The 14,667-nt window shown below is 49.7% G+C and overlaps 1 protein-coding gene and 1 long non-coding RNA gene across 3 annotated transcripts; both read left to right on the top strand.

Moving 5' to 3' along the window:
- The first annotated feature begins 7,190 nt into the window (after window positions 1-7,190).
- Window positions 7,191-9,188, top strand: LOC146762814 (uncharacterized). Its single transcript, XR_014942180.1, has 3 exons — window positions 7,191-7,845; window positions 7,966-8,156; window positions 8,934-9,188. It is a non-coding gene; the product is annotated as an uncharacterized LOC146762814 (long non-coding RNA).
- A 922-nt stretch (window positions 9,189-10,110) lies between these two features.
- On the top strand, window positions 10,111-13,547 carry LOC116653592 (uncharacterized). Of its 2 annotated transcripts, XM_085555420.1 has the most exons (10): window positions 10,111-10,225; window positions 10,338-10,462; window positions 10,604-10,695; window positions 10,787-10,885; window positions 11,131-11,255; window positions 11,447-11,609; window positions 11,701-11,807; window positions 12,030-12,140; window positions 12,290-12,408; window positions 12,574-13,547. In XM_085555420.1, the coding sequence occupies exons 2-10, from the start codon at window positions 10,369-10,371 to the stop codon at window positions 13,455-13,457; spliced, it is 1,794 nt and encodes a 597-aa protein (XP_085411546.1). In that variant the 5' UTR covers window positions 10,111-10,225; window positions 10,338-10,368; the 3' UTR covers window positions 13,458-13,547. The 2 variants fall into 2 exon arrangements, with proteins under 2 accessions (XP_085411546.1, XP_085411542.1); XM_085555416.1 differs by having other exon boundaries at window positions 10,111-10,462; window positions 12,290-13,547.
- The last annotated feature ends 1,120 nt before the right edge of the window (window positions 13,548-14,667 follow it).

A 14,667-nucleotide genomic window follows, 5' to 3' on the forward strand; every position in this document is an offset into this window, starting at 1 on the left:
GCTTGGTGTCATCTGCAAACTTGCTGAGTGTGCACTCCATCCCACTACAAAGATGTTAAATAAGACTGGTTCCATGGTACTCACAGAGCAAGAACCTTCAGTGAGTATCAGGAGGAAACGTGTTCGACAAGATATACTTGCCATATATATGCAGAGCTTTGTGACTGACCTCTGTGTCTTTCCATTTCCTTTTTTAGGAAGCAGGAAGGCTGTATGGAAGCAGTGATATCACAGCTGTGATAGTTACTCACTTTTCTGTTTTAACTTTCTGGTAAGTTTTTCTGCATTGCAAATCAGGGGGAGGGATGCCAGTAGAAGACCATGAGCTATTTTCCACACATACATATCCAAACACTAATTAGCCTTTTTTTTCCTTCTATTATATTACATGCAGAAAATACATAATTCACCAGCGAGGAAGTGAGACAAAAGCCACTGTTTCAAAGCTGTTTTTCTTTTCCTTTCTGCATTATGGGGTTTTGTGCAAGTATATATTTGGAGAAAAAAGGATAGAGAAGAGCTTTGGCATTTAAAAAGAATACACATGATAATTGTTGTGCTTCGGTGAGTAATAGTAATTGTTAAAGAACATAAAGCAGCAGAACACTGGCTTAATTTGGTAACTTTTAAGGGTAAAGCTAAGAAGAATGTTGTTAAGCTTTTTGATAAGTATTACAGACTCGAGAATCTGGTGGTGTGAGAGGGAGAAGAAAGCTGACTGTGCAGGCTGATAGAAGGATGTTTGTAGTGTACGAACTGTCAGTCTGCACTACAGGACTGCAGGTCTAAACACTGGCATCTTCTATTGTTTGTGCTATGATGCATCCAAATACACCAGCAGCCACAGCTGTTCATTCAATTGATAACTTTCCTAAAAAAACATATCTATGAGAGTAGTTATTTGTCTTTAACTACACAAACATCAGTTTCAGTGTAGGAAACGTGAAAACACAGCTGCCGTGTGTCTCCAAAAATGAGAAATTCTGGCTTTCCAGGCCTGCTTAATGTTACAGAATCATAGAATGATCTGGGCTGGAAGAGACCTTACAGCACATCCAGTCCCAAGCCTTTGCCATGGGCTGGCTGCCACCTCCCAGCTCAGGCAGTGCCAGGCCCTATCCAACCTGGCCCTGAATGCTTTGTGGGATGGGACATATGCAGCTTCTCTGGGCAGCCTGTGCCATGGCCTCGCCATCTTCAGAGTAAATAATTTCTTCCTTACTTCTAATTTAATTCTACCCTCCTTTAGTTTAAAGCCTTTATTCTTTTCATTGCTTTGACCTCCTCTGGACCTGGTTCAGCTGGTCTTGTCCTTGTGCTGGGAGCCCCAGAGCTGAAGGCAGTTTTCCAGGTGAGGCCTCACCAGCACAGAGCAAAGGGAAGGATCACTCCCTCACCCTTCTGTCCAGTGATCTGAATACCAGCCCCTGCGGAACACAGCACAGCATCAGTCTCCATCTGAGCACTGAGCATTTGACTACTACTGTTGAGTGAGGACTCTTGCCTGTGGTCTAACATAGCAATGACTGTTGAATTTGACACTGCCCAGAATAGGAAGTACTTTCATTATCTAAAAGTGGTGCTATGGAAGAGAAGGGGACAGACTCTTCAGCAAGGTCTGTGGTGATAGAACAAGGGGAAATGGTTTCATGCCCAAAGAGGGGAGGTTTAGGTTGGATATAAGGAAAAAGTACTTTACAGTGAGGGTGGTAAGGCACTGGCACAGGTTACCTGGAGATGTGGTTGATGTCCCATCTCTGGCAGCTTTCAAGGCAAGGCTATAAAGCCCTGGGCAACCTGATGGAGCTGTGGTGTCCCTGCTCATTGCAGGGGAGTTGGACAAAATGACCTGTAAAGATCCTTTCCAACTCCAAGGATTCTGGGATTCTCTTTTATGATTCTGTGACTTTCTGATGTTTCATGGCTAGTTATGCACGTGCTAAGAGAAATGGTGTATTTTCTTATTGTCTCTCTCAAGAGCTTGCAAAGATTGTAGTGTTAACATGCAGAAAGACTGGAAAAATCCAATTAATCATTAAATTTTCTGAAGAACTTCTGATCGACTGCTAATTTTGGTGAATAAAGTTCTAGATCTGCTTGTATCAGTGCTAGTTTCCCCCTGCTGCTGTTACTTCTTTAATTATGGGAGGGGAGATGTTTGACTGGAAGTCAACGTTCACATTAACATTCTGTGCGTTTGGTGGATCAGTCTGTTGCGGAGGTTTAGATAATTATATGGAAATCACTGATTCTTGTTAATGGCCAACTTGAGGGTTATATTCCACACGTTTGTCAGTTCCTGAATGTTTCTCCTAATGCATGAGGGGGGATTAGAAAACATTTTGACATATTTGTGCAAATGAAAGTTGAATGTAGATGTGCAAATGCTTCAACTCTGCAGTGTCTAAACGCAGACGTTCTCTAATTGTGCCTTTTATACTGGCACACAGTGTGCATTTAAAGACAAAGCCTTTGGGAACCCAAGTATCTGAGGCTGATCGTCTCACCGTGAATTAACATTCTGAATATTTTTTCAGTGTTTACAATAAAAATACCTTGATGTGAAAAGTGTCCTCATAGGTCCCTCCAAAAGTAATGCCTCCTATTTGTTTCCATGGAAACTACAACAGATATGAAGAGCACAGTAACACTGTTTGATAGACCAAATTCCCAGCAACAAAACACTGTTTTTCAGCATAGTCACCTCAATAAGCTCTGGATTTTCACCAGCGATGGACAAAAGTCATCCTGGCTTGTATAAGGAGAGGTGTGGTGAACGGTACTAGGGAAGTCATCCTGCCCCTGTACTTGGCACTGGTGAGGCCTCTCCTCAAGTACTGTGTTCAGTTTTGGGCACCTCAGTACAGAAAAGACGTGGAGGTGCTGGAGCAGGTCCAAAGAAGGGCAAAAAGGCTTGTGAAGGGCTTGGAGAGTCTCACTGTGTGCCCTGGGGTACACTGGGGGGCACTGCTGTGCTCGTGTCTTCACGCACATGGGTGTGCAAAGGGATGTGTTTGCACACGTGTGAGTGTGCATGATCACGGGTGTGTGCATCAAGGTCTGTATGCCTGTGGCTGTGTGGTTTTGCACCCTTGCTTGCACGTGGCTGGGCTCTGGGTGAACTGACAGGCACTGGGGGCTCAGTAGGGCTCTGAGGAGCACTGGGTCACTCTCAAGGGCACTGGGGTGCCCTGGGGAGAACATGGGGGCATTTGGGGTCCTTAGGGGGCTCTGAGGAAGACTGGGGTCCAGAGCAAGGCTCTGAGGGGAGCTTGGATGCACTGGGGATCTCTAGGTGGCACCTGAAGGCTCTGAGGGGCATAGGGGGCATTAGAAAGTCCTGGGGATATCTGAAAAGCACTGGAGGCACTAGTGGGCTCTGAGGGTCCGTGCAGGGCTCTGAAGGTCACTAGAGAGCATTTAGGGGCTCTGGGGAGCTCTGAAGGGCACCAGGGAGCTTCGTAGGACACTGGTGGGCTCTGAGGCTGACTGGGGTGAACTGAGGGGCCCTTGTGAGCCCTGGGGGTCTCTGAGGAGCACTGGTGGGCCCCGAAGGGGTCTGAGTGTCACTGGCATGCACTGAGTGGGCTGGGGGGAATATGAAGACTTGGGAAAGCAGTAGGGAGTGCTCCAGTGCAGAGATCCATAGCAGCGGCTAGAGGTCACTGGCTGTGCGGCTTGTGTATGCCAGCATAGCGGCAGTTTTCTTGGGCATCAGTTCATTTGATTGGTCCAGTTGCCTTGGTTTCTCCCTTGGTGTCCATCTCACAGCTTGGCACTGATTCCTAGGATCCCCATATCAGAGGATTGCTTGTGTCATTGAGAAATGGGGCCCTCTGTGGGACAGAGGAAATGTTCAGGAGTCCCCGACCCCCCTGGATGAGTATTTCAATAGTCTAATCAAAGATGTACTCAGTACTTGAGAAAATGCAACCATCCAACATAATGACAAAAATCATTCCTTGATTACTTGATTAATAGCTGCACGTCGTGCAACATGGACAAACAAGAGTGATATACCATTAAATACCAGCCTATGGTCCTTATGGAGGACTTGCAAAACTATATTCGAGAATCAGGCATGAAGGAGGTAATCAGTGAGGAGGATTCAGCAGGAATGAGGGACACACAACAGCTACCTGCCTAACTTAACTTTTGAAATGCTGTACGACAACACTTAGTCAACTTGGAGAGAACAATGCATTCACGTTCAAGATAACAGCACAGTACACAGGGGCCTCATCCTGCAGCAAGTTCCACCACCAAAATGGTTGTATTTTGCAGACAAAAAAGGATATTTTGGGGAGAAAGCATCATACTGTACCAAAAATAGGCATTTTGAGAGAAAATGACCTCTCTTGGGAATGAAAAGCAGTATTTTGGGGAGAAAATGTCATTTTGGTGGGATAAAGACTGATAATCATGAGAGAAGATGTTTTATTTCTGTGATAAATAGTGATTTCAGTTTATGTCAAAATTTAATCAGTTTTCTTTCAGTTATCTCTATTTATTTATAGAGATACTGGAGACAAACCAGGGTATTTTGGGTAGAAAGCATCATATTGTGCTAAAAAGCGTGATTTTGTGGAGAAAACATCTTTTAGCGTTGAAAAGCAGTACGACTATTTCCCCACTAAATATCAATTTATGCTAAAATTTATATATTTTTTCCCTGAATATCAAGATTTATCCCAGAAATAAATAGTGAAATGCTAACCCTAAACCTAAACCAAAATCAAACCATAACCATAACCCTAACCTTCACCCTAAACATAACCCTAATCCTACCCTAACACTAAACATAACCCAAAACCTAACCGTAACCAAAACCTAACCCTAAACATAACCATAAATCTAACACTAACCCTACCCAAACCCTTACATAACCCTACCCTAACCCTAACACTAAACCTAAACCTAACCATAAACCTAACCCTAACCCTACCCTAACCCTTACCCTAGCCCTAACACTAACCGTAACCATACTCAAATCCAAAACCAAACACTAACCCTAATCCTTACTCTAACCTTAAACCTAACCCAAACCCTAACCCTAATGCTAACCCATACTCTATCCCTAAACCAACCAAAACCATAAAACTAACCCTAACCCTAATCTTTAACTAAACCTAACCCTAAACCAACCCTAAAGCAACCCTAAACCTAAACTTAAACCAACATACCCTAACCATAACCCTAACCCAAACCCTAACCATAACCCTAATCCTACCATAACACTAATGCTAACATTATCCTAACCCTAACCCTAACCCTATCCAAACCCTAACCTTAACCCTAAACGTAAACCTAACCCTAAACCTGCATCAGGTTTTGCGTAGTGAGTGTACGCATCTGTGTGGGATTTAGTATGGTATATAAGGACTGTGACGCAGCAATAAACTAAGAGAAGAATTCATAGCATCCATGTTTATGTCTCTCTCCACCGGATAGTTGAGGTCCTGGGATAAGACCAGTTAATTGGCAGTTATGCAACCCAACACTATTTACCCTAACTCTAAACATAACCCTAACCCTAACTCTAAACCAACACTAGCCTGGACCCTGACCCTTACCCTAAACCTAACACTAAACCTAACACTAAACCTAACACTAAACCTAACAATTACCTTTAGCTTATCGCTAGCCTAACCCGAACCCTAACACTAAGACTAACACTAACCCTAGCCCTAAGCATAACCCTAAAACCGTGGTCTAACACTAACCCTAACCCTTAAATCTAACCCTAACCCTAACCATAAATCCTAACCCTAACCCAAACCTTAACCCTAAAACTAACACTTACCCTAACACTAAACCCTAACCCTAACATTAAACCCTAAATCTAACCAAAACCCTAACCCTAACCCTTACCGTAATCCTAACCCTGACCCTATGCCCTAACCCTAACCCTAATCCTAAACCATAACCCTGACCCTAAACCCTAACCCTAACCCAAATCATAATCCTAAACCTAACCCTAAACCCTAACCAAAATCCAAACCCTTAACCCTAACCCTAAACCCTAACTGTAATCTTAAAACTAACACTAACCATAAATCTAACCCTAACCCTGAACCCTAACCCTACACAAACCCTAACCCTAACCCTAAAGCCTAACCCTAAACCATAACACAAACCCTAAGCCCTAACCCTAAACCTCTCAAGCTCTCTTGTTCGTACCCCTACCTCAGGAATCTCAGCCTTATGACATTCAGTACATCTTTGTTTTTTGTGTGTTTTGTTTTCATTCTGTTTTCTTACGTGCAGATCTTCAGGTCTGTGCTGAGGATGCCCTCTGTGCAGGGGCGGTGCAAAGCCTTTTCCACATGCCTCCCTCACCTGGCCATGGTCTCCCTCTTTATCAGCACTGGCTTCTTCAGCTGTCTGAAGCCCCAGTCCTTCTCCTCCCCAGCCACGGATGTGTCGGTGGCGGTTCTGTAGTTGGTGGTGCCTCCAGCAGTGAACACCCTCATCTACAGCGTGCGGAACCAGGCACTGAAGGATGCCATTTGGAAACTGTTAGTGAGGATGTTTTTTAGTTGTATGGGAACTGCTGAATCACGACCTGAACCTCTGATAAAACCCCTGAGGCAAGCAATAAGTCAGCCCTAGGAGTACAGGTGAAGGCAATCTCCTTTGCTACCAAAAGGGGTGGAGCCCGGCTCCACTTCTCCTAGATCCCATTTTTGAGCTGACTACCATTGGGAAAGGATCTCTTTTGGAGGTTGCTCTTTGTGGAGGCACCCAGGATAGGTGTAAGCACACAACATAGCCTAACTCTTCTGTACGTTCTTAATCGTGTACAGAAGACACTCTGGTTGGCAGCTGCTTATCAGGTAGGGTAAATCAGGCTGCTGCTCTTTCAAGTCAGTTCCCAAGACGGATAGAATTCTCAGCATGCGTAGGACACAATGTGCTTTAGAAATCAAGGTTTCATAAGAGCTGCTCACCATGTATCTCTGACACACCTTTCCAAGGTCAAAGCATAAACCTTCATGCTCAAAAGGGATCACCTGCAAGGCAAACATGCACTGGAGAGCACTCTGATATCTCTGTTCTGTAGAGATGAGCTGTTTGTGCACCCTGTGGGTTTGCACTGACCTTCTGCTCCCACTACCCCCTGAAACTTGGGATGCTGCTTTTAGGAAGAACAAGTTTAGTAGTTTTATTGTAGACACTAAGGCTTGGTGTCTCATAGCTGCTCTGAGCTCCTGGTTAAAGCATTCAGGAAGAGCAGTAGAACCAAAGTGCAGCACGGTTAGGAAGGACAATGGGGTTGTGTGGAAGAAAGGCCTTTCCCAGAAGCAAGCAGTGGGCTGTGATGGCTGTGATGACATCTCCTTTACAAACTCTTCCTGTGTGGGGAGAAGCACTGGGGTCTTCCTCATCTTGGGCTCTCCAGTATCCTCAGGGTCTCTCTGCTGGGGGTTCTCCCATGAGAAATGAGCTGCCAGCCCTGAGAGAAACTCTTCCTGCACCAGAGACACTTGAAGAGCCACCACATTACATGGACTCTGTTGGTGAAAGTACAGACAAAAGGTCAGCACACTGGGACAAACAGCCAGACACCAATATGGTTAAATATAGCTGTGCCCATTTTGAGGAGAAAAAGTCTTTTCTAATCTCCCACAAACACTTGTGTGCTGAAGCGGGCTCTTTCAAAAACACAGGTTTGGTTGCAGAAGGAATTCAGCTAATCTGGAGTTTGTTTTCTCCTGCCTGCTGTGTGGTACGCATTAGAAATTACACACCAGATCTCCCTGGCAAACCAGAATTGCTTTTGTTGATGTCCATTTCTCCATCTCTGCTCAGGTTTGGATGTGCTTAGACAGCGTCACTCGTATGGTAAGCTCTGCTCAGCCTGCTGTCATATGGGGAACTGTATTGCTAATGGGACTGTGTGAAAAACAAAACTCTTCAAAGAGGTGAATCTGTAACTTTTGGGTGATGTGTTTTACACTACAGACCCTTGAAAAACTGCTCTGGTGAATCAGAGGGGATTGTCAACAGCAGCATATGAGAGTAGACAAAGCTATTGCGTTGGCCACAGCTACGCAGGAGGGAGAACAACAGGTTCTGCTTGCTATGAGAAGACACAGCCCCTGCCTCCTCCTCAGTATCTGTGCAACAGGGTCTAAGGCTGCTCCCCACACCAGGTAAGATGCTCAGGTACTAACAAAGGAAAAGCTCTATGCGTTATTTCTGTCTGTCCCTAAAAGTTCCTCAACGTGAGTCCTGCAGCAGCATCACGGAAGGACCTGCCTTTCTTACTGAAGCCCACAGGGCTGCTCACGAGCCTCAAGTCAAACCCATGCTTAAGTAGCTGTTACATCAAGTCCCACCACAGCTGGGAACTGTGTCAGTGATGAAGTCACCCCCCTTCTCTGTATCTCAGCCTCACCAAGAAAACAGCAAATGATTAGTCATGTAGTGCATATTGATTTTGTAGTCTTCATTTTAAAAATTATGTTTCCCAGGATTGGATTGTTCTTTTTTTAATTATTATTACTGAAGCAAATTGTAACACACTGAATTGGAAGCTGGTTAACTCCTTCCTATCTCTGCTTTTATAGCTCATTTTCTCCGACGGAACAAAAGCCATAAAGGGAGAACTGTTTTCTCTAAACACAGGAAATAAAAGGCAGACTTCATAAGGACGTGTCATGCTCTGATCATTTGTGATTCCTTCCTTCTCACCACCTGCTGCAATTCCTTCCCTTATTTCCCAACTGGTTTACTCTAATCTTTACGTGATAATGTCTATTAGCAGAATCATACAGTAGATAACTGCTGATAACTAGGACATTTGTATAAAGGGTCACATAGAAAAAGTTTTCTACTCCTATGACCAGGAGGGAGATAACAGATTGGTTTGTCCTCCAGATCAGAGCGGGTCCAGATAATCTCACAACCTTGCTCCCTCTGCTCTACAGGTACACTCCTGCATTTCAGGGAGTACTGGGATAAAGTGCAATAGGAAGCTCCACTCTGCCTTCCATGCAGATAATTTCCAGAGATTCAGGGAAATGAAAGAACATCACTGGAACAAGAAGCATGGGGGGACAGCCTCTAAGACTTCCTTCTTGAGGAGCGACCAACCTTCCTGGACCCCTTTGCCTTTCCAGGACTGAATCCCAAGGGACCCTCCACTGGAAGCAGTGTCCTGAATACTTCAAAACCCGCCGTCCAGAAGCAGGGGGGTTGGACTCGATGATCTCTAGAGGTCCCTTCCAACCCCTACAATTCTGTGATTCTGTTATTCTATGGCACCATTTCTGCCAGCTGCTGGTAGAACACCTCACACATTTCTCCATTCTGGTTAGGCAGTCTGCAGTAGACCCCCACCAGGATGGCGGCTGTGTTGGTGGTGATGACATGAAAAGAGTACTGTGTGCAGTTCTGTTACACTGTGTCTGGGCAACGGGGCAGGAAAGGGTCTGGAAGAAGAGTCCGATGAGGAGCGGTGGAGTGAACTATGATTGTTCAGTTTGGAGAAGGCTCAGGGGAGGCCTCACTTCATGTAACTCTCTGAAAGGAGTCTGTAGCGAGGTAGGGGTCGGCCTCTTCTCCCATGGGACCATCGAGATGGGACCTGCTGCTTGAGTTGCAGCAGGGGAGGTCCCCGTAGGCTGTTAGGAAGAACATGAGTGCTGTAAGAGCGGTCGGGCACTGGCACAGCTGCCTGGGGAGCTGGGGGAGTCAGTGTCCAAGGAGGTGCTCCAGAAGGGTGGGGATGTGGCCCTGAGGGACATGGGCAGTGGGCAGCTGGGTGGTGCTCGGTGGGACTTGGTGATCTCTTTGCCAACCATAGAGATTCTGTGATTCTGTGATTCTGTGAGTCGAGTCGTTTATTGGAACGAGAGGTAATCAGCGGCCAAAAGCCCACAAGCAGAGCCTGGAGAACATCACGGCAACACATAAACACTCGACTGGGATACTGCTGGAGCCACAGGCCCCGTAGTGTTCAGGTGGGGCCAGGAGGGTGGATGTGCCGCCCAGTGCCTTCGGATGCACCAACACACCAGGTTCCAGCAGGGCTGCGTCCGGCACTGGGCCCCACAATGTGCGCTGGCTGCAAGAGCCACCGCCTCCTACTTGGGTGCCCTCAGCCTTGTGAGGTGTGATGGCGTCACAGAGGGTGTCACGGAACGGCCATTGTGACACGCGGGCTGTGGAGCAGAGCTGAGGCTGCGGAACTCAGGCCCAGCTCAGTGCGACTTGTGAGGTGAGCAGGGAGGAAGGGGCTGCCTGAGGCTGCCGAGGGAGGGAGGCCGGTTCCCCAGCGCTCGGGGGCCTGAGCTGCCAACTCAGCCTGGTCGCGCTTCTTTCTCCCATAGGTTGGCACGCAGAGGACGAAGCCCAGCAGTGATGGGACAGAGACTCTGCAAGTGGTTGCGGTCGACGCGCACGCCGTGTGCGGAGACACAGGAGAGAGAAAGATCTCTCGGCTCGGGAGAGTCAGGTGAGAGCCAAGTATCCCGGCATCCACGGCCTCCGGCCCTGCCCTTCAGCTGGCACAGCCGGCACAGAGCAACTCCTGGGACAGCCCCTGGGGTCACCTGGCCCTGCAAGGCACTCACTGCTGTTACTCTCTCCTCTCCAGCATGCGTGTTCTGTGGCCTAATGGATGAGGAGTCGGGCATCCTTGGCCGCAAAAAAAAGTTTGCTGGATTGTATGTCCATGAGTTTTGTGCGGTGAGTTCCCTCGTGGCTCCTGCCACCTGCCTCCAAACAGTGATTCCTTTCTTTCAGCCCTAACTAAACCATGCTCTTACCTCCTGTTCAGGCATTTACCAACGGTCTTTGTGGTCGTGTGCAAGGTAACAGCAGCACAATTTGTCTTTTAAAAGACCTGAAATGCACAGTGAGGGAGGCGGAGCAGACGGTGAGCACTGGATCGGAACAGGGAGCTTGGTGCCAGGAGAGCTTATCCTGGCCCCATGAAAGCAATCCCAGCCCCTCCTCCCAGCTCCAGGAGAAACTCCTGCTCTTGCAGACGAGCCCTGTTCACCAGGCAGCTCTGCAGAGTGCACCCAGCCCTGCCCGCATCCTGCGCCATGCCCAGAGGTGCGGGGCCTGCTGCTTAGGCCCTGAGCCTGCATCTGATGGGGGCTGCTCTGCTCTTTCCAGCTCTGCTTCGTCTGTGGCAATTCGAGGGCCAGCATCATCTGCACAGAGCAGGGATGTGAGCGGAGCTTCCATCTCCCCTGCGCCTATCAGGGTCAATGTGTCACCCAGTACTTTGGAGAGTTCAGGTAAGGGCCGCCAGGTGTGGCCTGTGGGCCTCCAACCCTGCAGTCAGCACCAGCCAAAGCAGCGAGGAACGCGCGCTGCGACACCTCCCAGCAGCCTGACAGAGCCAGAGCCGTGGCCTGGGGCTCCTTCCTGTTCCTCGGCCCTCCTCACAGCCCTTCTCACCTCTCCCATCCCTTCCATCTTCCCCCAGGACATTCTGCTGGGAGCACCGCCCGCAGCAGGCAGTGCAGGCAGCACCGGCACCAAACACGACCTGCGTCATCTGCATGGAGCCTGTAGATGACAGCAGGTCGTACAGAACCATGGTGTGCCCAGTCTGCCAGCACGCCTGGTTCCACCGGGCCTGCATTCAGGTAGGAGCCCTCCCCTGGCCCCGCAGGCACCGCAGGCGCTCAGCAGCACCAGGCCCGGCTCACACCCACACCGCTTGTGTTTCTGCTGCAGAGAATGGCCCTGTGCTCTGGGCGTCACGGCTTCCAGTGCCCCAACTGTAGAGACAAGCACACATTTCTTCGACAAATGCTGACTGTGGGGATCCGAATCCCACCCAGGTTGGTGTCTTTCAGCCAGCTCTTGAGATGTGAGGGCACAAGAGCTGTGTCTGCCCAAGGACTGCCCGGGAAGGCCTGGCCCTTGTAAGCCATTAACATAGGCCTCAGCGCCATTGGGAAGCTGGAACCAGGGATAAGGTGGATGGGGATGGATGGATTTCACGGGTTACTTTTAGTCCTGGGCCAGTGAGTGCTCATCACATTCCCTCCCTTCTCTGACAGAATTCCAGTATGGGGAGAAAACAACGCCTATGCAGCACTGACAGTTTGGCACCGACGCTGCAATGCCAGCGACTGCCTTTACCCCCATGGCAGGGAGCAGTCAGGAGAGGGGTGAGTGACCTCAGCTGCCCTCTGTGGCTCTGCGTGGCATCGCAGCCTCACCACGGGCTGGGGAACACAGACTGAGCACCAAAGCTGTGCCAGGCACTCCCTGGATCAGACACTTTGTCCTCACGGCCACAACCTGTTGCTTTCCACAGGCCCTGGCAGCTGCTCATTTGCAGCTCCTGTGCTGGACAAGCGACACACCGGCGTTGTTCCCTCGTGAGTAACAGCACAACCAACTGGGAATGCAACGTCTGTGCTGGAGAGGGCACCGGTAAGATGCAAACAGCCGCGTGCTGCTGGGCTGGGGCCAGGCGAGGCCTGGCAGCGGCTGCTCAGAGCGGCCCTGCTCAAATCCCTCCAGCCCGGGACAAACGGGCACCAGTTCCACCCCATGGCTGGGATTCCATCCTGCTCACCTTCCTGCCTTCTCTTACAGCCTCCAGCAACAGCTCAGGTCTTGCTGGCCTCGGCACCACCAGCCAGCAGGGACTGCAGCCATCCCCAAGCTCTGTGACACCAGAGAGCAGCAGAGCCAGCACCACCAGCCAGCAGGGACTGCAGCCACCCCATGACTCCACAGCTTCAGGGAGCAGCCGCGCCAGCACCACCAGCCAGGCACCATCGGGGTCAGCTCACAGTTCCCGTGTGCCTGAGAGCAGCGGCCTGTCCAGCCAGCGCAGGCCAGAACGGAGGAGACCCTGCTGGCGTTTACATCGCTATGATGACTCATGTTATGAGTCGCAAGGGTGCTGTGGGAGCACCCCTAATGCTGCCCTGATAGCCAGCCAGGGGACATCTCGGTCCTCGAGGCAGTGCCCTGCACCTGGCTACAACCTCAGGTGCAGACAGGGACAGCGGGCCCGGACAAGGAGCCGTTCTCCGTTGCGGCGCCGGGCTCCACAATCTCCAACCCGGCCCCAGAGACACCGCGGGAGCCGGCAGACAACAACAACCCCAGGTGCTCAGAGCTGCACCCGCAGCTACACAACACCGGGAGCACCGGGGTCCTCCAGGGCTTCCAGAAGAGCTGACGGAAGCCCATGCAGACATCCAGGGCGGGCCCGGACTCGAAGCCGCTCGCCTCTCCATCGTCGGGCTGCCGAGACCAACAGCCAGCCCCGAAGACACCGCGGGAGCCGGTCCAGGCGGCGAGGGCCAGCCCAGGGGCGGAGCCGCTCCCGGCTACCACGTCGGGCCAATCATCTGAGGACTATCCAGCGCCATCTGAATACTAACCAATGTCACAGAATCACAGATTCACAGAATTACCCGGGTTGGAAGGGACCTCAAGGATCATGTAGTTCCAACCCCCCTGCCTAGCAGGGCCACCAAACATACACCTTTACTAGATCAGGTCTGAATCCTAACCAGTGTCATCTGAATCCATCACAATAAAACTTAATTCCTTCATGCCAATGTCAGTTTGGTTCTTTTCTGCCTTTCCCGAGGTGGGCAGATTTAGGGCCTCAATCCACGGGCTTCCTTTCCCCAGCACCCAACCCATTCCTTCCTCTCCGCAGCCTGGTTCTGTGCTGTGTTCTGTCCCTGACTCCAGCTTGGCGCAACGTTTCCAACGTGCAATGTGGAGGATGCTAGTCTGTTAGCTGCAGCCCTGTTCTGGGGTTGTTTCTGATATCTTGGGGCTGTCGCTGTGTTTGGGACATGCAGGCAGCCCCAGGGCTGCTGCTGGTGGGGATAACAAAAAACCATGACAACGGCAAAGCACATTGTGACACTCACACGGATGCCATCGTGATTGATAGCCAGCTGGATTTAGCTTTGCTCTCCACCACCCAGCACCCAGCCCTTCAGCCCGTCCTTTACCCATCCAAGCCATGAGATGCCAGTTTCTCTAGGAGAAAACAGTGGGAGACAGAGTCAAAGGTTCTGCTGAAGTGTAGGTAGACCACATGAACAGCCTTTGCCTCATCCACCAGGCAGATCACATGATCAAACTGATTAGGTTGATCCAGCAGGATCTGGATTTCACGAACCAACACAGGCTAGGCCTGATGCCCCAGCTGTCCCGGGAAATCAGCTTTATAAATGGGTAAATAGTAACAGACAAGGGAGCCTGGTTTTAAACTAAAGGAAGGGAGATGTAGGTATGGTGTCAGAGCTGAAATGCTGATAGATGGTGGAAAATGGCTTGGCAGTCACCACTTGCAGCTCCCTCAGCAGCCTCGGTGGATCCCCATCTGGCCCCATGGGCTTGTGACAGTCCAGACGAAGAAGCTGGTCTCTGTGTGTTCGCACCTGAATCGTGGGGGGCTTATTCTGCTCTCCATCCCAGACTTCCAAGGCAGGGGGTGGAGTGCCCTGAGGATAACTGCTCTGAATTTTAAAGACTGATGTAAAAAAGGCATTGGGAACCTCAGCATTTGCCTTGTCCTCAGCAGCAATGTTCCCCACCGCATCCAGTAAAGGATGAAGATTCTCCTTAGCCCTCCTCATTTATAAAGAGGTTTTTTTGTTCCCTTTTCCTACAGTGGCCAGGTTGAGTTCATGTTGGGCTTTTGTCTTCCTAATT

This window comes from Coturnix japonica, chromosome 1, assembly GCF_054131305.1.
Source record: "Coturnix japonica strain WE chromosome 1, WE-NBRP24, whole genome shotgun sequence".
In the NCBI taxonomy this organism is placed as follows: domain Eukaryota; kingdom Metazoa; phylum Chordata; class Aves; order Galliformes; family Phasianidae; genus Coturnix; species Coturnix japonica.